The following is a 22,560-nucleotide window of genomic DNA, read 5'->3' on the forward strand; positions in this document are numbered from 1 at the left end:
CACTTCCTCGTTTGTGGTGTGTGTCATCATTTCATATGTTACTTGATCTTCCTCTTTAGATGTTTATTTTCTCACGTTTGAGCTAATTAAAGACCATTAACGATCCTCACGTGTCAAACTGTTACTCGGAACGAGAGCATTATGTAATCATATTTAATTAATGCATGTTATTGATTAAGATGTAAGAGCGAGATTTATTCCTAAGTTTACATGTTCACTGCCGATATATAGTATACATTTACAATGACAGTATACCAGTAATATATTATATAATAGCCTATAATAAAAAAATATATATATAATACAAATTTTTTTCTTTTCTTAAATATATAATAATATGTGCATTATATATTTTAAATATGATATATACATATATGATTTGAGTCATGAATGCTTTTTGAGTTTTTTGTGCATTTTCTTTTTTTTTTTTTAAACATGATGCATCAGTCTGAGTGATGCTGGGCTTTTGTGAATGGGTGCCGGCTCTTCAGAGTGGCGTTGTGAGTGGTTGCTAGGTCATTGTGGATGGTTTCTAGGGTGGCAATGAGTGGTTGCTAAGGTGTTATGAGTGGTTGCTACTTGCTAGGTTTTTTTTGTTCTGTGTGGTGTGATAAGTCTCCCTAAAAAATGCTATAAACAAAGCATTAATAGTTTGGGAATCTTGTGCTGTAGTATTCAGGGCCCTTTGGTTTTTGTGATGAGAAAAACACGGGAATGTGTTGTGCAGCACTTCTTCTGCCCAAAAAAACTGGAATCGTTCAAATTTAGCTTGGTTACATTTTAAAAGATTGCTTAAGTTGCATGCAGTTAGTTGATTACTTCCGTTTTTAATACTAAATTTGGATTAAATCATAAAACACAAGAATGCGATTAAAAATATTATTAGTTTTTATTATTTAAATTGATTAGGCATAATTCTTTTAATAAAAAATAAATACAAAATTTCTGCCATTAAAAACTTGAGTCTAGAAAATGAATAGTGTAAAACTGAGAATTTGGATGAAATAAAATAAAAAGCATTTCATGGCACTATTATTGTACACATTTTAATAAAGCGTTAAATTGTTAAATTTGATTAGGCATCCTGTTTGATGATTTAAATTATATTCAGTCATTAAAAATTAAACTGAAAAATTTAAAAAGGAAAACACAATTTGAGAAAAAGTAATGTATTTCCTTTTTTATTGTAAGAAATTGTATAAATTCTATTGATTGACTAATTAATTAAAATGTAATTATTAAAAAACATTTTTAATAAAAAAAGTATTAAAAATGTATGAATATAATTACATTTATTTTTATTTATAGTTAAAGTTAAATATGAAAATGAAGATGACAGAATTTAAAGAAAAAAAATAAAATACATTTCATTGGTCACTAATGGTTTTTAAAATGTAAGAATAAATTATTACATCGATGAATCCTGTGTGCTTCTTGCATTCTCAGCTCACACTTTTCTTCCAGTTGTAAGTTGACCAATCACACACTCTGTATACGCCAATCAAACCCACAGCTCCCGCCCTGCCCAGCCCCCGCCAGCCAATCAGCAGCCTCCCCAGCCAGAGCTCGGCTGCTTGAGATCACGTGATCTCCTCCGGCCAATCGGTGGCCTCCCTTCGACGGCTGACATCACTAACTAGCTGCTTCCCTCCAGCAGCGGAGCTTCATTTTCTGCTGAGAGTGTTTGTGCTAAAATGGAGGCTAACAGCTCGTCCTAGCCGTCTCGCGCCCGATCCGACCCGTAGATGTTGACATGCTCTAAAGAGGAGGCCAGGATGGTTCTGGATGCTCCGAGCGCCAACGGGCCCTTTCAGCCTGTGGCCCTGATGCACTTTAGAGGTGAGACGTTCGTCTTATTGTGTCTGTGTGGGCAGGGAGAGACGAGGGAGGTTGCTATGCCATGATTTGTGGCCACCGTTACGAAAGCAGAAGAATTTGCTCCGTTTGGGAGACGCTGGAATAGTCTTTGTTTACATTAACAGCAAGCTGCCTACCCAGACTGCATTTGTAGACATTTATGCTACATTTTTGGCTGTAATAACCCATTACATTACATGCATCTGAAGCGCAGCGTGCATGTTGCTGGGGTGAAAGGGGAAAACTCTGTTTACAATGCACTGGTTGAGAAGGAGGGGGTCTGTTTAACTAGCCTCCCATCCCCCCTAAACAGTCAAGGGAAGTGAGGTCACGGCTTCAGGAAGAGTGCATGTAAATGCATGCATGCATGTGAGCTCAAGCCGCAGAGAAACTGCATCCTGATGGCTTTGAGTTTCCTTCGCTTCACGTTCAGATAGATGATTGTTCATGCGTAAATGATGCATTTGTTGCATTTTTTTTAATATGCATTTTGTTTCAGTTTGCTAATCTTAACTAACATACTCCTTTAACTATTCCTGCATGCATACTGTAAACGCTATTCAATATCCCTATGATTTCCCACTGTATTTTTTGATGACCTGCGTTAAACATCAGAAATGTTAATTATTCCGAATTATACAATAGTGTATTTTCAGCCCTTATTTTAACTCATTCAATCAGATTGCAAAAAGTTTTAATTAAAAAAGCATGAATAAATAAAATAACCACTTAATGTATTAGATAACTGGATGCCACTTGCATGTAGTGTGATAATAGACATCTAGAAACATTTATCAATGCATATTGGCACATATATTATATTCTCCACACAGCCTAGTGTTTTCACTAGTATTATCTCAATTAACTTTAAAAGCATCTGTAGACTCACATGATGCATTCACATTTAATGCAATAAGTGGAATCCTGTAATTATCTCAGATAAACATGGTTCTGGAAAAATAGGATCAAGCCGATTGCATTGCATTATGGGATGCATTAAATAATGCACACAGAATATTTGCATACTATGCAGAAGGTGCATGCAGTATGTGAAGTGCTGGGTTGTGTGAATGCTCTCTGTACTGCACTGCAGATCGAGTCGTTTATAAATTGAGCTTCATCAGATCAGCTCTGCTCAAATGCATTAGTTGTTGACGCTGACGTCTGCGCTTCAAATGTCATTGCACTGCTGTTCTCACATGTAAACCACAATCACCACTCCCATGTGCATAAAGGGAAGCGTGAGGCGAGTTTCTCACAGGCGTGACCTTTAGTGAAGAAAACGCACACTTTTACACGCGCTCAAGTCCTGATCGCAGCTGAAGACTCTAATGATAATATAGCTGTGAACGAGGGCTGAAGAAGAGGCTAAAAGCATCAAGGCAAACATTGATGCATCACAGACAACAGCGAAGAGCCACCTACTCCTCCGTCAGTCTCTGTGCTGAACTAACACAGCGCTCATGTGCAGCTTTAAAGGAAACCATGTGATCGAAACGTTTCGAGAAGCCCAAAATATACTGTTTCTCTGACGTCAATCCAGGAAAAACCCTGCAGCTGCAGCATCACTTTAACCCTGTGAAGCCTGACATAAAGAAAACGCATTTTTAAAGACCAACAAAAATAGCTTTTGTAATATTTTGTGTAAAATCTCAAAACGATGTTTTTGTGGAGTGCTATATTTGACTCATTTACAGTCTGATACAGTGACAGGAAAACAAATCAGTTTTATTTCAAATATGAATTTGGGCCAGATGCTGATTTCTGCTGCTTGTGTAAATCAGAGAGTTACAGTAGAGAAGATACTGATATCTGTATCTGCAGTAATGTGTCTCTCAGTGAGGTGAGATGTAAATGATCCGCACGTGTAACACTGAAGAAATCAAGGCTCCTCAGAAGATGTGAGATGTTCTGGAGGCTTGTGAAGATCATTCCTCCGCTGAGGAACAGTGAAAGTAAAGCTTCTGGAAACAAACGCTCCTCAAAAGATCCTGAGGATCAGATTTGAGACTCTAAAACATGATTGATGGAGAATCAAGTAAAGCTGAGCTGCTTCAGTCCAGTAAGAGTTCATCTGGAGATATTATTGACCTTATTCTGACCTTTACTTGATCACAATCAGGAAACATCTGACACCAGAAGCATTCATACAGTTACACCGAAAGAGCTTTTACTGGATTAAACACTCTAAACTATCAAAAGTTTGTCAGTGTTGCATTAACGCTTGTCTCCGTGTCTGTAGATGTTCCTCCGGCCGAGCAGGAGAAGTTATTCGTGCAGAAGCTGCGTCAGTGCTGCGTTCTCTTCGACTTCATCTCTGACCCCTTGAGTGACCTGAAATGGAAAGAGGTGAAGCGTGCGGCGCTCAGCGAGATGGTGGAGTACATCACCCACAACAGGAACGTCATCACCGAGCCCATCTACCCCGAGGTGGTGCACATGGTGAGAACACACACACACTTTATATATCTGTGTCCCTGGAGCAGAAAACTTGAGTCTCCGGTCTCTGGGGTATATCTGTAGAAATAGCCAACAATACATAATATGGGTCAAAATTATACATTTCTCTTTTATATCAAAAATCATTAGGATATTAAGTAAGGATCATGTTCCATCAAGATATTTAGTACATTTCCTACCGTAAATATATCAGAACCTAATGTTTGATTAGTAATATGCATTGCTAAGAACTTCATTTAAACAACTTTAAAGATGATTTTCTCAATATTTAGATTTTTTTGCTCCCTCAGATTCCAGATTTTCAACAAATTTTGAAAAAAGATTTTTCGAACAAACCACACATCAATGGAGAGATGATTTATTCAGCTTTCAGAGGATGCAGAAACCTCAATTTCAAAAAATGTAAATATATTCAGGGTTGGAGACTGCTTGGTTCCTGGACCACTTAAAGAAACAGTTCTGCTAAACATGAGTTCATCAGGAGGAGTTTGTGTCTTCATCAGGTTTGGAGAAATGTAGCATTGCATCGGTGTCTCATCAATGGATGCTCTGCAGTGAATGGGTGCCGTCAGAATGAGAGTCTGATAAAACATCACAATAATCCACAGCACTCCAGTCCATCAGTGAACATCTGGAGAAGACAAAAGATGAAACACATCCAGCATTAAGATGATTTTAACTCAAACACATAGAGTCTATAATCCATAATAACACTTCCTCCAGTAAAAAAGTGTTCTAGTCTGAATCAGGAGAGAAATCTGCACAGATAATAACGTCTTAATGCTGGATGTGTTTCATCTTTTGTCTTCTCCAGATGTTCACTGATGGACTGGAGTGCTGTGGATTATTCTGATGTTTTTATCAGCTGTTTGGACTCATTCTGACGGCACCCATTCACTTTAGTGCATCCATTGATGAGACACTGATGCTAAATTTTTCCAAACCTGTTCCTGTGAAGAGAAGTCAATGCTATTTCTGTTCTTTTAGAAAGTGAATATGAATATATAAACCGCTGATAGTGCATCGCTCAGCCGTACAAGGTTGTGTTGAGCGTTTGGGCAGATCTGTGGGCTTCGCCGTCCTTTTAAAGGCCAGTTTTTGGGCCGACAGCTTTGCGTTCAGCAGCAGAGCGTCGATTGACCTTCGGTTGACCTCAGTGCTTCTGCCAGCTGCAGTTATTACATCGCTTTGATATTAATTAGAGCCCACAGCTGATGTGAAGCTGAGGCCTATCGAAGTGCAAATGGACTTACGAAATAAGCATGATAATATGTTCTCGAGCACAGTTCCTGAAACACACACACACACACACACACACGCTTTGATGATTAAAGGCAAGAACTTCAAAGTGCTGCGATCGGGAGGATTTAAACCGTCTCTTCTGATTAATTTGTGCATGTCCTGCCACGTTTTATTAATCATCAAGCTGAATGCACGGTTCATTGATCAAAACGTTCTCTTTTAGTGTGTTCTCAGTAACCAGATTGTATCTATACACACGTTTTTCATTTTATGGGGTTTGTTTCAGTTTGCAGTCAACATGTTTAGGACGTTACCTCCATCATCCAACCCAACCGGAGCAGAGTTTGACCCCGAGGAGGATGAACCCACGCTAGAAGCAGCCTGGCCTCACCTGCAGGTGGACTTTTATTATCACTTTTATTATTCATCAAGGCTGCATTAAATTGATGAAAAGTGACAGTGAGGACATTTATAATGTTACAGAAGATCTCTATTTTAAATAAACACTGCTCTTTTGAACTTTCTATTCATCAGTGAATCCTGAAAAATAAAAATGCATCACAGTTTCCACAAAAATATTGTTTCTTGAGCAGCAAATGATTTCTGAAGATCATGTGACACTGAAGACTGGAGGAACGATGCAGAAAATTCAGCTGTGCATCACAGAAATAAATTACAGTTTAATTTAGATTCACATAGATAACAGCTGTTTTAGATTATAATAATATTTCACAATTTTTACTGTACTTTGAATCAAATAAATGCAGTTTTGGTGAGCAGAAAAGACTTCTTTCAGAAGCATTGACAAAATCTCACCAATCCCAAACGTTTGAATGGTGTATATATAATATGTATATAACGCTATTATTTGTTGTACAGTCTTTTTCTTGTTAACAAAACCATTTTATTACAATATTGTTTCATTGCAATACAGTAAAAATCCTGTAAATGAGAATAATGTGTGCACTTATCTGTATACAATATAATTTCCCTTTAAAAAGTGGCCACTAAACGACTTATAAATGCATCCTTCAAATACATATTTTTCTTTCCACAGCTCGTTTATGAATTTTTCCTGCGGTTTTTAGAGTCACCAGACTTTCAACCGAACATAGCCAAGAAATACATCGACCAGAAGTTTGTGATGCAGGTGTGTTGAAATGATTTGTTTGGTTATCTGTTTTCAAGAATCACTTGGTATTGAAGAAATCATTCAAATCAGTTAATCGTTACCATTAAAATGGCAAAATGCACAGGTAGGACTCCAAATACCATGTGCACAATGCTGTTTTATTTCATATACTTAATAAATGTGTATGTTTTCATGCTTTATTTTAATGCATTAGTGTGTGCTATACAAATTCTTTATTATACCCTTAATTTATTAATCTCAATAACAATAATGTCCACTGAAAACAGATGTTTTGTGTGGGTCATCAAGTCACTTTTGCATGATTTGCATGATTACCAAAGAGTTTTGCATAAAAAAATGGATCAGTTGATATCCGATCAGCCGTTTTAAGGCATGTCTGATCTGATTTGATCGCAGCTCTTGGAGCTGTTTGACAGTGAAGATCCTCGAGAGCGTGACTTCCTGAAGACGACCCTCCACCGCATCTACGGGAAGTTCCTGGGTCTCCGAGCGTACATCCGGAAACAGATTAATAACATTTTCTATAGGTGAGACTGCAAAATACGATCCAGGACTTGCAATGCAATCAACTTTCATATAGGGCAATAAATACAATCTTTTTTTTTTTTTTGTTTTTTTTTTTTTTCAGTATTTTTTAACTAGTCAACTTAAAAATGTAACTACAACATGATTCTAGTGACTTGTTCTTTATTAAATTAATAAAAAAAATCGTCTCACACTAATTTCATAACATAACATTTCTGAGTAAAAATGCATATAATATCTGCCAAATTTGACCCCTGATAACCTTTGATTTGGAAAATGGAAAAACATAAGTGCCCTCGAAGCATCTTCATTTCTTGTTTATATTTTTCTTTAAAAATTTAGTTTTTTGCACTGAAAAAACATTTAATAAAAAAAAATATTTTATACATTTCTAATTTCAGTTGTTTAAATGTTGAATAATTTTTTTAATGTTATTTATTTTAATATAACATTTTAGTTTTTTTGCATTGAAAAAGAATTGAATAAAAAAAAAGTTGTTTAGATGTTGATTTATTTTTTTTAACACTATTCATTTTAATATAACATTTCTTTTTCAATCCAAGATGGCGCCGCACATGGCTGCTTCAGTGCTTGGCTCTCCGGTGTTTGTACTGTTTTTGTTCGTTTTTCCTGTTTTTTGTTTGAACATTGTTATCGGAGGAGCAGCGGCGCTGATCAAGCGCTTCAGGACGCGCAGACGGGGAAAGCGAGCGGGAGCGCTCGTCAGACTCAGGAAGCGCGGATTTCGAACGCCGTTGTCTAGCATCCATCTCGCAAATCTCCGCTCTCTACCCAACAAAACGGACGAACTCCTTCTGCTCTCTCAGACAAATAAGGATTTCTCTCACTCTGCTGCTCTGTGTTTCACGGAAACCTGGCTGAATGACGCCATACCGGACAGCGCGCTCCATCTGCCGGACTTTCAGCTGTTTAGAGCGGATCGCGAAGCAGAATCAACGGGGAAATCGCGCGGCGGCGGGACATGCTTTTACATCAATGAACGGTGGTGTACAGATGTAACTGTGTTAAAGAAGATGTGCTGTCCTGATCTAGAAACGCAGTTTATCAACTGCAAGCCGTTCTATTCGCCGCGGGAGTTTCACTCGCTCATTCTGGTGAGTGTTTACATCCCTCCTCAAGCGCATGTGAGCTCAGCTTTACAGAAACTCGCTGATCAGATCACAGACACAGAACAACAACACCCGGACTCTGTTTTAATCATTCTTGGGGACTTTAATAAAGCCAATCTCTCCCGTGAACTGCCAAAATACAGACAGCATGTTACCTGTCCCACCAGAGACAGTAATATACTGGATCACTGTTACACCACAATAAAGGATGCATTTCACTCTGTTCCACGAGCAGCTTTGGGACGTTCTGATCACTGTCTGGTTCATCTTATACCGACCTACAGGCAGAAACTTAAATCTGCTAAACCTGTAGTAAAGACTGTGAAGAGATGGACCAGCGAAACAGAGCAGGATTTACAATCTTGTTTTGACATCACAGACTGGAGCGTTTTTTGAAGCTGCTACCACCGATCTGGACGAACTCACAGAGACTGTAACATCCTATATTAGTTTCTGTGAGGATATATGCATTCCTACCAGGACTTATTTAACATTCAACAATGATAAGCCATGGTTTACAGTAAAACTCAGACACCTTCGTCAGGCCAAAGAGGATGCCTACAGAAATGGGGACAGGGTCTTGTACAATCAGGCCAGGAACACACTGAACAAAGAGATTAGAGCGGCTAAAAAGACCTACGCTAAAAAGTTGGAAGACCAGTTTACTTCCAACGACTCTACTTCAGTTTGGAGAGGACTGAGAGCCATCACAAACTACAAGACACCATCCCCTTGCACTGAGGCTAATCAACGACTTGCTAACGACCTGAATGAGTTTTATTGTAGATTTGAAACCCCCAACACCCACTCTGACCATCTCCCTACACAACCATTAACACCTCCTGCAATCCCCCTCTCCATACCTCCTGCTCTTCAAATCTGTGAAGATGATGTGCGCCAGGTCTTCAAGAAAAACAAAAGAAGAAAAGCACCAGGCCCAGATAGCGTTACACCAGCCTGTCTGAAAATCTGTGCTGACCAGCTGGCCCCCATCTTTTCACAGATCTTCAACAGATCTCTGGAGTTGTGTGAAGTGCCTTCCTGCTTCAAACGCTCCACCATAATCCCCATTCCAAAGAAACCCAAGATAACAGGACTTAACGACTACAGACCTGTGGCTCTAACGTCTGTCGTCATGAAGTCGTTTGAAAAACTAGTTCTGGCTTATCTGAAGGACATCACTGGACCCTTACTGGACCCCCTGCAGTTTGCGTACCGAGCAAACAGGTCCGTGGATGATGCAATCAACATGGCATTGCACTTCATCCTGCAACATCTGGACAAAACAGGGACTTATGTGAGGATACTGTTTGTGGACTTTAGTTCGGCTTTCAACACCATCATCCCAACAACCCTCCAGACCAAACTGACCCAGCTCTCTGTTCCTAGCTCTATCTGTCAGTGGATCACCAGCTTTCTGACAGATAGGCAACAGTTAGTGAGACTGGGGAAATTCATGTCAAACAGCTGCTCCACCAACACTGGTGCCCCTCAGGGATGTGTTCTCTCCCCTCTGCTCTTCTCCCTGTACACCAACGACTGCACCTCTAAAGACCCCTCTGTCAAGCTCCTGAAGTTTGCAGACGACACTACAGTCATCGGCCTCATCCAGGACGGTACCTCGCCAGCTGAGGAAGTTTAACCTGCCACAGGAGCTGCTGAAACAGTTCGAATCAGCCGTCATTGAGTCTGTACTGTGCACTTCAATTACTGTCTGGTTTGGTTCAGCTACAAAATCAGATATCAGAAGACTACAGAGAACTGTTCGGACTGCTGAAAGGATTATTGGTGCTCCCCTGCCCACCCTCCAAGAACTGTACACATCCAGAGTGAGGAAAAGGACTCAGAAAATCACTCTGGATCCCTCACATCCAAGTCACCCCATCTTTAGAGCCGCAAATACAAGAACAGCAAGGCCCAAGAATAGTTTCTTCCCCCAGGCAATCTACCTCATGAACAGTTAAATGTTTCCCACTTAAACGTATGCTTATGCAAAAATGTGCAATATCCTTATATTTATTTGTTACCCCTCCATCCTAGAACAATCCTGCATCTCACTCAATCCTATTCCATTATCATTTATAGCACAATTGTTTATACACTTATTTATTTGCCAATTTGTAATTCTCCTGTAAATTTTTTTTTTTTTTTTTTTTGTCTGTGTGTTGTTGTCTCTGTTTACTGGAAGCTTATGTCACTAAAACAAATTCCTTGTATGCGCAAGCACACTTGGCAATAAAGCTCTTTCTGATTCTGATTCTGATTTTTTTGCATTGAAAAAGTTGTTTCAGTGTTTATTTTTAAAAAAAATATATATTTTTTTAATGTAATTCATTTTAATATTAATTATTCATTATAATTATATCATATAATTAATTCTTTTAAAAATAACATTTATTTTTGGCCGACAGCCCTCAAACAGTTTAGATTTCTGGGAGCTCTGGATCAATTGATGTTATATTATGATTTTATTGATTGATATATAGTATCTGCAATATATAAATTGATACACAATATGTGTTTCATCTCTCCACAGCTTCATCTATGAAACAGAGCATCATAACGGAATAGCCGAACTTCTGGAAATATTAGGAAGGTATGAAACGATTTTTGTTAATAAAATCTATCTCTGCTCTCAAATCCAATTTGCTTAATGAATTGGCATTATAATAATGTTTAGTAATGATATTGGTGTCTTTCATCGTTCATGATCTGCTGTCTCTGTTCTGGTGTGTTTGAAGCCTCATTCATCAAGTTTTTGTAATTATTCTCTGTTTTTCTCTTGTCCTCCAGCATCATTAACGGCTTCGCCTTACCGCTGAAAGAAGAGCACAAAATCTTCCTTTTAAAAGTGTTGTTACCTTTGCATAAAGTCAAGTCCCTCAGTGTTTATCACCCACAGGTACGACCTGGAGCTTATATCCATTCATATGTCACAGTTTGTTTAACTTATTACACCATGTTTGTTTCATTCTAATTAAGCATATATATATATATATATGAATGAATAATACACACACAAACACACACCCTTTTTCAGATCATTAAGAGTATATCTTCTAACGTAGGACATTATTTTTTTGATGATTTCTTAAATTTTTTATTCTCTAAAATTCTCATTGTAATACATGCAGATGTTTTACTCTTGTTTTTTGTAATTCCCATTTTTCTGAATTAAGATTTTGCTTCATGAGATCATAAGGTTATTCATGCAGAATTAAAGTACAACTATTTTGTTGACGAAATCTACTCCCTTCCACATTAATATTTTTTTATGATCTATATATATATGTATATTTGAAGAGTTTTAAGCAAAAACGATCTCTGTTTTTTTTTATTATTTAAAAAAATGTCATGGTTTTTATTAAAGGTGCCATCTGTCATATCTGGCAAAAAAAATCAAGTCATACTCCACATTCCATACCAGATGGGGGCAGTATGCCTCAATAAAGTGAATTGGTCTACTCTAGAGTAACAAACGAGAAACGGCATAGTCTCTATGCTCCGCCCCTACCTTCACAACAACCCTAGAGCATAGTCGAAGCCTATAAGACAGCGGTTCTCAATTGCAGTCCTCGCGCCCCACTGCTCTGCACATTTTGAACGTTTTTCTTAGCGCTTCAGACATTTGTTCTATTCGAACATAAGTGCCCTGCGAAGTGGACATCACAGGATATTCAGCCATGATTCCAGTTAGAAGCGAACGTAGCTATATGTTCCAATTAAAAGTGCATTGAAGTGTGCAAGACGTGAATTTAAACTGTATTGATTTACAGAGGTATATGATGTCACAGTTGTCCATGTTTAAAGACGCTGCACAGCACAAATCAGTGAATGAATGTTTCGATGTGAGGTAAACTTCAACAGATTTCCCCTGCTCAGAGAGTAGGGAGCAATGAACAATTGAAAAACAGTTCATGCACGGAGTTCATTTCTAACGAGCTGATTATCTGAATCAGGTGTGTTAACAAAGAGAAACGTGCAAAATATGCAGAGCAGTGGGGCGCGAGGACTGGAAATGAGAACCGCTGCTATAAGAGGACGGAATGATGTCAAGTGATTTTGAAACATGACATCTTCAAGCTACTCCCCTTCACCTTTACCAGTGAATATGTTCATATTCGTTTTGTTCATATTACATTGAGTTGTAAATACACATTATTGGAATTAAATTAATTTGACAGACAGCATTCTGTCAACATCATTGGTCAACATTAGACAGCTGATGTTGACCAAGCTAGCGCCAACCAACGTAACCAGAGCTGCCAACTCTCGAGCATTCACCGTGAGACACACGCAATTGACTCTTTTGATCGACACGCTTTCACGCCACACATTCTCACGTACAGAAAAACCACGAAGCAAAGAGGACACGGAGACCAACAGACTACACAAAGCAAACGCAGCTACGGTTAGCCATCGCTAACATTAGCACGTTTATCGAACAGCCTTCGATACATTTCTATGTTATAACTTCCCGGAAAAAAAAATACACAAACATATAAAACAAACTTCTAGCGAAATACTAACAGCATCTGACTCACCAATCCAAAAGAAATGTTGCAAGTTCGGTGTCGGACCTCATTTCTTTCAAGTCCATCAGTTGTCTCCAGCGATTGAAAGCAGTGCCGATGTTTACTCTGGTTTGGCTCCTTTTCTTATCGGATTTGATTTGTGATTCCGAGCGCGGTTGTTTCCCTGTAGCGGGTGGTGGTCTCTTGCCAAGGGCTTAAGTCACATGAAGTAGTGGGCTGTACTTTCCACATGATTGACATCAGGTTAGATTACGCCCACAAGCCGTGCGAGTTATTCGTGTATTGCAGGTTGGCTGGTGGTTATGTTGCCCGCATACCGCCTCCCATGGCCGAAACTGGTATTACGACACCTGTCGGGCCGGGGCTAGTAATGCTAATGCTAATTAAGGTTGATATCTCTGCAGCACTATAACTTTACATTTTTTTAATGACATCATCACCCTTATTTCTTCTCATACTTTTGATGCGTGTAGGGCATTTTTTGAATATTTTTAGCTCAATTTTTGCACATGGCACCTTTAAGCCATATTTTTATTGTAGTTTATTGCGCTAGTTAGCTGCATTTTTTTTTAAACATAATCAAAATAACACTTCTGCAGTTTGACTGAGATTCATTTGAATGCAGAATAAAAAAAAACATGATTTTGTAAAATATGTTTCTGCAAATTTCTTAATATGTGTGTATATTAATATATATAGATTCATAAATGTATATATGTTATACATGGTATGAGTTTATTTTATATTATATAATATTTTGTATTATTATTTTGTAATCCTTCATATAATTAAAACAGTTTAACTATAGAAATTAAATGTAAATAAAGACACATTTATTTAAATATATAAATAATGTATAGAAAACTTTGTAACATTTGTACATGTATATTCCATATTTCTTCCATATTAAATTCTCATTCAGGAAAATCTAACTAGATCAAAAATTTAACGTGCATATGCATTATATTAATGACATTGTGTTTTTGTGTATTGTGAATTATTGGCTGATGTTGTTGTTTCTGGTTCTTCAGCTGGCGTACTGTGTGGTTCAGTTTCTGGAGAAGGACAGCACACTCACAGAACCGGTGCGTCTCAGCGCCACCTGCTGTTCACTCTTTGTGCTCTCTCTGCTGCTCTCTCTCTGTGCTCTCTCTGCTGCTCTCACTCTCTGTGCTCTCTCACTCTCTGTGCTCTCTCACTCTCTGTGCTCTCTCTGCTGCTCTCACTCTCTGTGCTCTCTCTGCTGCTCTCTCTCTCTCTGTGCTCTCTCTGCTGCTCTCACTCTCTGTGCTCTCTCTGCTGCTCTCACTCTCTGTGCTCTCTCTGCTGCTCACTCTCTGTGCTCTCTCTGCTGCTCACTCTGTGCTCTCTCTGCTGCTCTCTCTCTCTGTGCTCTCTCTGCTGCTCTCTCTCTCTGTGCTCTCTCTGCTGCTCTCACTCTCTGTGCTCTCTCTGCTGCTCTCTCTCTCTGTGCTCTCTCTGCTGCTCACTCTCTGTGCTCTCTCTGCTGCTGCTCACTCTCTGTGCTCTCTCTGCTGCTCTCACTCTCTGTGCTCTCTCTGCTGCTCTCACTCTCTGTGCTCTCTCTGCTGCTCTCTCTGCTGCTCTCACTCTCTGTGCTCTCTCTGCTGCTCTCACTCTCTGTGCTCTCTCTGCTGCTCTCACTCTCTGTGCTCTCTCTGCTGCTCTCACTCTCTGTGCTCTCTCTGCTGCTCTCACTCTCTGTGCTCTCTCTGCTGCTGCTCACTCTCTGTGCTCTCTCTGCTGCTCTCACTCTCTGTGCTCTCTCTGCTGCTCTCACTCTCTGTGCTCTCTCTGCTGCTCTCTCTGCTGCTCTCTCTGCTGCTCTCACTCTCTGTGCTCTCTCTGCTGCTCTCACTCTCTGTGCTCTCTCTGCTGCTCTCACTCTCTGTGCTCTCTCTGCTGCTCTCACTCTCTGTGCTCTCTCTGCTGCTCTCACTCTCTGTGCTCTCTCTGCTGCTCTCTCTCTCTGTGCTCTCTCTGCTGCTCTCACTCTCTGTGCTCTCTCTGCTGCTCTCACTCTCTGTGCTCTCTCTGCTGCTCTCACTCTCTGTGCTCTCTCTGCTGCTCTCACTCTCTGTGCTCTCTCTGCTGCTCTCACTCTCTGTGCTCTCTCTGCTGCTCTCACTCTCTGTGCTCTCTCTGCTACTCACTCTGTGCTCTCTCTGCTGCTCTCACTCTCTGTGCTCTCTCTGCTGCTCTCACTCTCTGTGCTCTCTCTGCTACTCACTCTGTGCTCTCTCTGCTGCTCTCACTCTCTGTGCTCTCTCTGCTGCTCTCACTCTCTGTGCTCTCTCTGCTGCTCTCACTCTCTGTGCTCTCTCTGCTGCTCTCACTCTCTGTGCTCTCTCTGCTGTTCTCACTCGCTGTGCTCTCTCTGCTGTTCTCACTCGCTGTGCTCTCTCTCCTGCTCTCACTCTCTGTGCTCTCTCTCCTGCTCTCACTCTCTGTGCTCTCTCTCCTGCTCTCACTCTCTGTGCTCTCTCTGCTGTTCTCACTCTCTGTGCTCTCTCTGCTGTTCTCACTCTCTGTGCTCTCTGCTGTTCTCACTCTCTGTGCTCTCTCTGCTTCTCACTCTCTGTGCTCTCTCTGCTTCTCACTCTCTGTGCTCTCTCTGCTGCTCTCTCTCTCTGTGCTCTCTCTGCTGCTCTCACTCTCTGTGCTCTCTCTGCTGCTCTCACTCTCTGTGCTCTCTCTGCTCTCACTCTCTGTGCTCTCTCTGCTTCTCACTCTCTGTGCTCTCTTTGCTGCTCTCACTCTCTGTGCTCTCTTTGCTGCTCTCACTCACTTGGTTCTCTCTGCTTCTCACTCTCTGTGCTCTCTCTGCTGCTCTCACTCTCTGTGCTCTCTCTGCTGCTCTCACTCTCTGTGCTCTCTCTGCTGCTCTCACTCTCTGTGCTCTCTCTGCTGCTCACTCTCTGTGCTCTCTCTGCTGCTCACTCTCTGCTCTCTCTGCTGCTCACTCTCTGTGCTCTCTCTGCTGCTCACTCTCTGCTCACTCTCTGTGCTCTCTCTGCTGCTCTCACTCTCTGTGCTCTCTCTGCTGCTCTCACTCTCTGTGCTCTCTCTGCTGCTCACTCTCTGTGCTCTCTCTGCTGCTCTCACTCTCTCTGCTGTTCTCACTCTCTGTGCTCTCTCTGCTGCTCACTCGCTGTGCTCTCTCTGCTGCTCACTCTCTGTGCTCTCTGCTGTTCTCACTCTCTGTGCTCTCTCTGCTGCTCTCACTCGCTGTGCTCTCTCTGCTGCTCTCACTCTCTGTGCTCTCTCTGCTGCTCTCACTCTCTGTGCTCTCTCTGCTGCTCACTCGCTGTGCTCTCTCTGCTGCTCTCACTCTCTGTGCTCTCTCTGCTGCTCTCACTCTCTGTGCTCTCTCTGCTGCGCTCACTCTCTTTGCTCTCTTTGCTGCGCTCACTCTCTTTGCTCTCTCTGCTCTCACTCTCTGTGCTCTCTCTGCTGCTCTCACTCTCTGTGCTCTCTCTGCTGCTCTCACTCTCTGTGCTCTCTCTGCTGTTCTCACTCTCTGTTCTCTCTCTGCTGCTCACTCTCTGTGCTCTCTCTGCTGCTCACTCTCTGTGCTCTCTCCGCTGCTCTCACTCGCTGTGCTCTCTCCGCTGCTCTCACTCGCTGTGCTCTCTCTGCTGCTCTCACTCGCTGTGCTCTCTCTGCTGCTCACACTCGCTGTGCTCTCTCTGCTGCTCACACTCGCTGTGCTCTCTCTGCTGCTCTCACTCGCTGTGCTCTCTCTGCTGCTCACACTCGCTGTGCTCTCTCTGCTGCTCACACTCTCTGTGCTCTCTCTGCTGTTCTCACTCTCTGTGCTCTCTCTGCTGTTCTCACTCTCTGTGCTCTCTCTGCTGCTCACTCTCTGTGCTCTCTCCGCTGCACTCACTCTCTGTGCTCTCTCCGCTGTTCTCACTCTCTGTGCTCTCTCCGCTGCTCTCACTCGCTGTGCTCTCTCTGTTGCTCTCACTCGCTGTGCTCTCTCTGCTGCTCTCACTCGCTGTGCTCTCTCTGCTGCTCTCACTCTCTGTGCTCTCTCCGCTGTTCTCACTCGCTGTGCTCTCTCCGCTGCTCTCACTCGCTGTGCTCTCTCTGCTGCTCTCACTCTCTGTGCTCTCTCTGCTGCTCTCACTCTCTGTGCTCTCTCTGCTGCTCTCACTCTCTGTGCTCTCTCTGCTGTTCTCACTCTATGTGCTCTCTCTGCTGCTCACACTGTGCTCTCTCTGCTTCTCACTCTCTGTGCTCTCTCTGCTCTCACTCTCTGTGCTCTCTTTGCTGCTCTCACTCTCTGTGCTCTCTTTGCTGCTCTCACTCTCTGTGCTCTCTCTGCTCTCACTCTCTGTGCTCTCTCTGCTCTCACTCACTTGGTTCTCTCTGCTTCTCACTCACTTGGTTCTCTCTGCTTCTCACTCTCTGTGCTCTCTCTGCTGCTCTCACTCTCTGTGCTCTCTCTGCTGCTCTCACTCTCTGTGCTCTCTCTGCTGCTCTCACTCTCTGTGCTCTCTCTGCTGCTCTCACTCTCTGTGCTCTCTCTGCTCTCACTCACTTGGTTCTCTCTGCTGCTCACTCTCTGTGCTCTTTCTGCTGCTCTCACTCTGTGCTTTCTCTGCTGCTCACTCTCTGTGCTCTCTCTGCTGCTCTCACTCTCTGTGCTCTCTCTGCTGCTCACTCTCTGTGCTCTCTCCGCTGCACTCACTCTCTGTGCTCTCTCCGCTGTTCTCACTCTCTGTGCTCTCTCCGCTGCTCTCACTCGCTGTGCTCTCTCTGCTGCTCTCACTCTCTGTGCTCTCTCTGCTGCTCTCACTCTCTGTGCTCTCTCTGCTGCTCTCACTCTCTGTGCTCTCTCTGCTGTTCTCACTCTATGTGCTCTCTCTGCTGCTCACACTGTGCTCTCTCTGCTTCTCACTCTCTGTGCTTTCTCTGCTCTCACTCTCTGTGCTCTCTTTGCTGCTCTCACTCTCTGTGCTCTCTTTGCTGCTCTCACTCTCTGTGCTCTCTCTGCTCTCACTCTCTGTGCTCTCTCTGCTCTCACTCACTTGGTTCTCTCTGCTTCTCACTCACTTGGTTCTCTCTGCTTCTCACTCTCTGTGCTCTCTCTGCTGCTCTCACTCTCTGTGCTCTCTCTGCTGCTCTCACTCTCTGTGCTCTCTCTGCTGCTCTCACTCTCTGTGCTCTCTCTGCTCTCACTCACTTGGTTCTCTCTGCTGCTCACTCTCTGTGCTCTTTCTGCTGCTCTCACTCTCTGTGCTTTCTCTGCTGCTCACTCTCTGTGCTCTCTCTGCTGCTCTCACTCTCTGTGCTCTCTCTGCTGCTCACTCTCTGTGCTCTCTCTGCTGCTCACTCTCTGTGCTCTCTCTGCTGCTCACTCTCTGTGCTCTCTCTGTTGCCTGCTCTCACTCTCTGTGCTCTCTCTGCTGCTCTCACTCTCTGTGCTCTCTCTGCTGCTCTCACTCTCTGTGCTCTCTCTGTGCTCTCTCTGCTGCTCACTCTCTGTGCTCTCTCTGCTGCTCACTCTCTGTGCTCTCTCTGCTGCTCACTCTCTGTGCTCTCTCTCTGCTGCTCACTCTCTGCGCTCTCTCTGCGCTCTCTCTGCGCTTTCTCTGCTGCTCACTCTCTGCTCTCTCTCTGTGCTCTCTCTGCTGCTCTCACTCTCTGTGCTCTCTCTGCTGCTCTCACTCTCTGTGCTCTCTCTGCTGCTCTCACTCTCTGTGCTCTCTCTGCTGCTCTCACTCTCTGTGCTCTCTCTGCTGCTCACTCTCTGTGCTCTCTCTGCTGCTCTCACTCTCTGTGCTCTCTCTGCTGCTCTCACTCTCTGTGCTCTCTCTGCTGCTCTCACTCTCTGTGCTCTCTCTGCTGCTCTCACTCTCTGTGCTCTCTCTGCTGCTCACTCTCTGTGCTCTCTCTGCTGCTCTCACTCTCTGTGCTCTCTCTGCTGCTCTCACTCTCTGTGCTCTCTCTGCTGCTCTCACTCTCTGTGCTCTCTCTGCTGCTCTCACTCTCTGTGCTCTCTGCTGCTCACTCTCTGTGCTCTCTCTGCTGCTCTCACTCTCTGTGCTCTCTCTGCTGCTCTCACTCTCTGTGCTCTCTCACTCTCTGCTGCTCTCACTCTCTGTGCTCTCTCACTCTCTGCTGCTCTCTCTGCTGCTCTCACTCTCTGCTGCTCTCTCTGCTGCTCTCACTCTCTGTGCTCTCTCTGCTGCTCTCACTCTCTGTGCTCTCTCTGCTGCTCTCACTCTCTGTGCTCTCTCTGCTGCTCACTCTCTGTGCTCTCTCTGCTGCTCACTCTCTGTGCTCTCTCCGCTGCTCTCACTCTCTGTGCTCTCTCCGCTGCTCTCACTCTCTGTGCTCTCTCCGCTGCTCTCACTCGCTGTGCTCTCTCTGCTGCTCTCACTCGCTGTGCTCTCTCTGCTGCTCTCACTCGCTGTGCTCTCTCTGCTGCTCTCACTCTCTGTGCTCTCTCTGCTGCTCTCACTCTCTGTGCTCTCTCTGCTGTTCTCACTCTATGTGCTCTCTCTGCTGCTCACACTGTGCTCTCTCTGCTTCTCACTCTCTGTGCTCTCTTTGCTGCTCTCACTCTCTGTGCTCTCTTTGCTGCTCTCACTCTCTGTGCTCTCTTTGCTGCTCTCACTCTCTGTGCTCTCTCTGCTCTCACTCACTTGGTTCTCTCTGCTCTCACTCACTTGGTTCTCTCTGCTTCTCACTCTCTGTGCTCTCTCTGCTGCTCTCACTCTCTGTGCTCTCTTTGCTGCTCTCACTCTCTGTGCTCTCTCTGCTGCTCTCACTCTCTGTGCTCTCTCTGCTGCTCTCACTCTCTGTGCTCTCTCTGCTCTCACTCACTTGGTTCTCTCTGCTGCTCACTCTCTGTGCTCTTTCTGCTGCTCTCACTCTGTGCTCTCTCTGCTGCTCACTCTCTGTGCTCTCTCTGCTGCTCACTCTCTGTGCTCTCTCTGCTGCTCTCTATCTCTGTGCTCTCTCTGCTGCTCTCTATCTCTGTGCTCTCTCTGCTGCTCTCTATCTCTGTGCTCTCTCTGCTGCTCACTCTCTGTGCTCTCTCTGCTGCTCACTCTCTGTGCTCTCTCTGTTGCCTGCTCTCACTCTCTGTGCTCTCTCTGCTGCCTGCTCTCACTCTCTGTGCTCTCTCTGCTGCCTGCTCTCACTCTCTGTGCTCTCTCTGCTGCTCTCACTCTCTGTGCTCTCTCTGCTGCTCTCACTCTCTGTGCTCTCTCTGTGCTCTCTCTGCTGCTCACTCTCTGTGCTCTCTCTGCTGCTCACTCTCTGCGCTCTCTCTGCGCTTTCTCTGCTGCTCACTCTCTGCTCTCTCTCTGTGCTCTCTCTGCTGCTCTCACTCTCTGTGCTCTCTCTGCTGCTCTCACTCTCTGTGCTCTCTCTGCTGCTCTCACTCTCTGTGCTTTCTCTGCTGCTCTCACTCTCTGTGCTCTCTCTGCTGCTCACTCTCTGTGCTCTCTCTGCTGCTCTCACTCTCTGTGCTCTCTCTGCTGCTCTCACTCTCTGTGCTCTCTCTGCTGCTCTCACTCTCTGTGCTCTCTCTGCTGCTCTCACTCTCTGTGCTCTCTCTGCTGCTCTCACTCGCTGTGCTCTCTCTGCTGCTCACTCTCTGTGCTCTCTCTGCTGCTCACTCTCTGTGCTCTCTCTGCTGCTCTCACTCTCTGTGCTCTCTCTGCTGCTCTCACTCTCTGTGCTCTCTCTGCTGCTCTCACTCTCTGTGCTCTCTCACTCTCTGCTGCTCTCACTCTCTGTGCTCTCTCACTCTCTGCTGCTCTCTCTGCTGCTCTCACTCTCTATGCTCTCTCTGCTGCTCTCACTCTCTGTGCTCTCTCTGCTGCTCTCACTCTCTGTGCTCTCTCTGCTGCTCTCACTCTCTGTGCTCTCTCTGCTGCTCTCACTCTCTGTGCTCTCTCTGCTGCTCTCACTCTCTGTGCTCTCTCTGCTGCTCACTCTCTGTGCTCTCTCTGCTGCTCACTCTCTGTGCTCTCTCTGCTGCTCTCACTCTCTGTGCTCTCTCTGCTGCTCTCACTCTCTGTGCTCTCTCTGCTGCTCTCACTCTCTGTGCTCTCTCTGCTGCTCACTCTCTGCTCTCACTCTCTGCTGCTCACTCTCTGCTCTCACTCTCTGCTGCTCACTCTCTGCTCTCACTCTCTGTGCTCTCTCTGCTGCTCACTCTCTGTGCTCTCTCTGCTGCTCACTCTCTGTGCTCTCTCTGCTGCTCTCACTCTCTGTGCTCTCTCTGCTGCTCTCACTCTCTGTGCTCTCTCTGCTGCTCACTCTCTGTGCTCTCTCTGCTGCTCTCACTCTCTGTGCTCTCTCTGCTGCTCTCACTCTCTGTGCTCTCTCTGCTGCTCTCACTCTCTGTGCTCTCTCTGCTGCTCTCACTCTCTGTGCTCTCTCTGCTGCTCTCACTCTCTGTGCTCTCTCTGCTGCTCTCACTCTCTGTGCTCTCTCTGCTGCTCTCACTCTCTGTGCTCTCTCTGCTGCTCTCACTCTCTGTGCTCTCTCTGCTGCTCTCACTCTCTGTGCTCTCTCTGCTGCTCACTCTCTGTGCTCTCTCTGCTGCTCACTCTCTGTGCTCTCTCTGCTGCTCTCTCTCTGTGCTCTCTCTGCTGCTCTCACTCTCTGTGCTCTCTCTGCTGTTCTCACTCTCTGTGCTCTCTCTGCTGCTCACTCTCTGTGCTCTCTCTGCTGCTCACTCTCTGTGCTCTCTCTGCTGCTCTCTCTCTCTGTGCTCTCTCTGCTGCTCTCTCTCTCTGTGCTCTCCCTGCTGCTCTCTCTCTCTGTGCTCTCTCTGCTGCTCTCTCTCTCTGTGCTCTCTCTGCTGCTCTCACTCTCTGTGCTCTCTCTGCTGCTCTCACTCTCTGTGCTCTCTCTGCTGCTCACTCTCTGTGCTCTCTCTGCTGCTCTCTCTCTCTGTGCTCTCTCTGCTGCTCACTCTCTGTGCTCTCTCTGCTGCTCACTCTCTGTGCTCTCTCTGCTGCTCTCTCTCTCTGTGCTCTCTCTGCTGCTCTCTCTCTCTGTGCTCTCCCTGCTGCTCACTCTCTGTGCTCTCTCTGCTGCTCTCTCTCTCTGTGCTCTCTCTGCTGCTCACTCTCTGTGCTCTCTCTGCTGCTCACTGTCTGTGCTCTCTCTGCTGCTCTCTCTCTCTGTGCTCTCTCTGCTGCTCTCTCTCTCTGTGCTCTCTCTGCTGCTCTCACTCTCTGTGCTCTCTCACTCTCTGATTATGTTATTTTTAACATTAAATGTAAGAATTTAACTCAGTAACTCAATTACTATTTGTGAGAAGTTACTAGTAACTATAACTATATTGACTATATATTGAGCTTTAGTTAGGCTGACACTTAAAAGTTAATTTGGATAACAAAAATGAAATTTTTAGGTATTATTTTTATTACTATTATTTTGATTTATGCGTTAGTTTTAGACTTGCACCATTTAACTTTTTGTGAATTTTTTTTATTTTTATTGATGCATTAAATTGTTGAAAAGTGACAGTGAAGACATTTATAATGTGACAATAGATTTCTATTTGGAATAAATGCTGTTCTTTAGAACTTTCTATTCATCTTTGAATCCAGAAAAATAAAATGCATCACAGTTTCCACAAAAATATCAACTGTTTTCAACA

At 44.1% G+C, this 22,560-nt stretch overlaps 1 protein-coding gene across 2 annotated transcripts in view; it reads left to right on the forward strand.

Moving 5' to 3' along the window:
• The window catches only part of ppp2r5cb (protein phosphatase 2, regulatory subunit B', gamma b), a 170,353-nt gene that overhangs the window by 2,627 nt on the left and 145,166 nt on the right, over nucleotides 1-22,560 (forward strand). The window contains exons 1-8 of one of the 2 annotated variants that reach the window (XM_059511999.1): nucleotides 1,636-1,839; nucleotides 4,100-4,299; nucleotides 5,846-5,956; nucleotides 6,617-6,709; nucleotides 7,109-7,239; nucleotides 10,904-10,963; nucleotides 11,161-11,269; nucleotides 13,934-13,987. In XM_059511999.1, the coding sequence (XP_059367982.1) occupies nucleotides 1,746-1,839; nucleotides 4,100-4,299; nucleotides 5,846-5,956; nucleotides 6,617-6,709; nucleotides 7,109-7,239; nucleotides 10,904-10,963; nucleotides 11,161-11,269; nucleotides 13,934-13,987 (852 nt within the window). In that variant the 5' untranslated portion in view covers nucleotides 1,636-1,745. Of the gene's footprint in view, nucleotides 1-1,635; nucleotides 1,840-4,099; nucleotides 4,300-5,845; nucleotides 5,957-6,616; nucleotides 6,710-7,108; nucleotides 7,240-10,903; nucleotides 10,964-11,160; nucleotides 11,270-13,933; nucleotides 13,988-22,560 lie in introns of those variants that run through there. The other variant, XM_059511998.1, reaches the window with a different exon arrangement.

The sequence above is a fragment of the Carassius carassius genome, chromosome 27 (assembly GCF_963082965.1).
Source record: "Carassius carassius chromosome 27, fCarCar2.1, whole genome shotgun sequence".
NCBI lineage: Eukaryota > Metazoa > Chordata > Actinopteri > Cypriniformes > Cyprinidae > Carassius > Carassius carassius.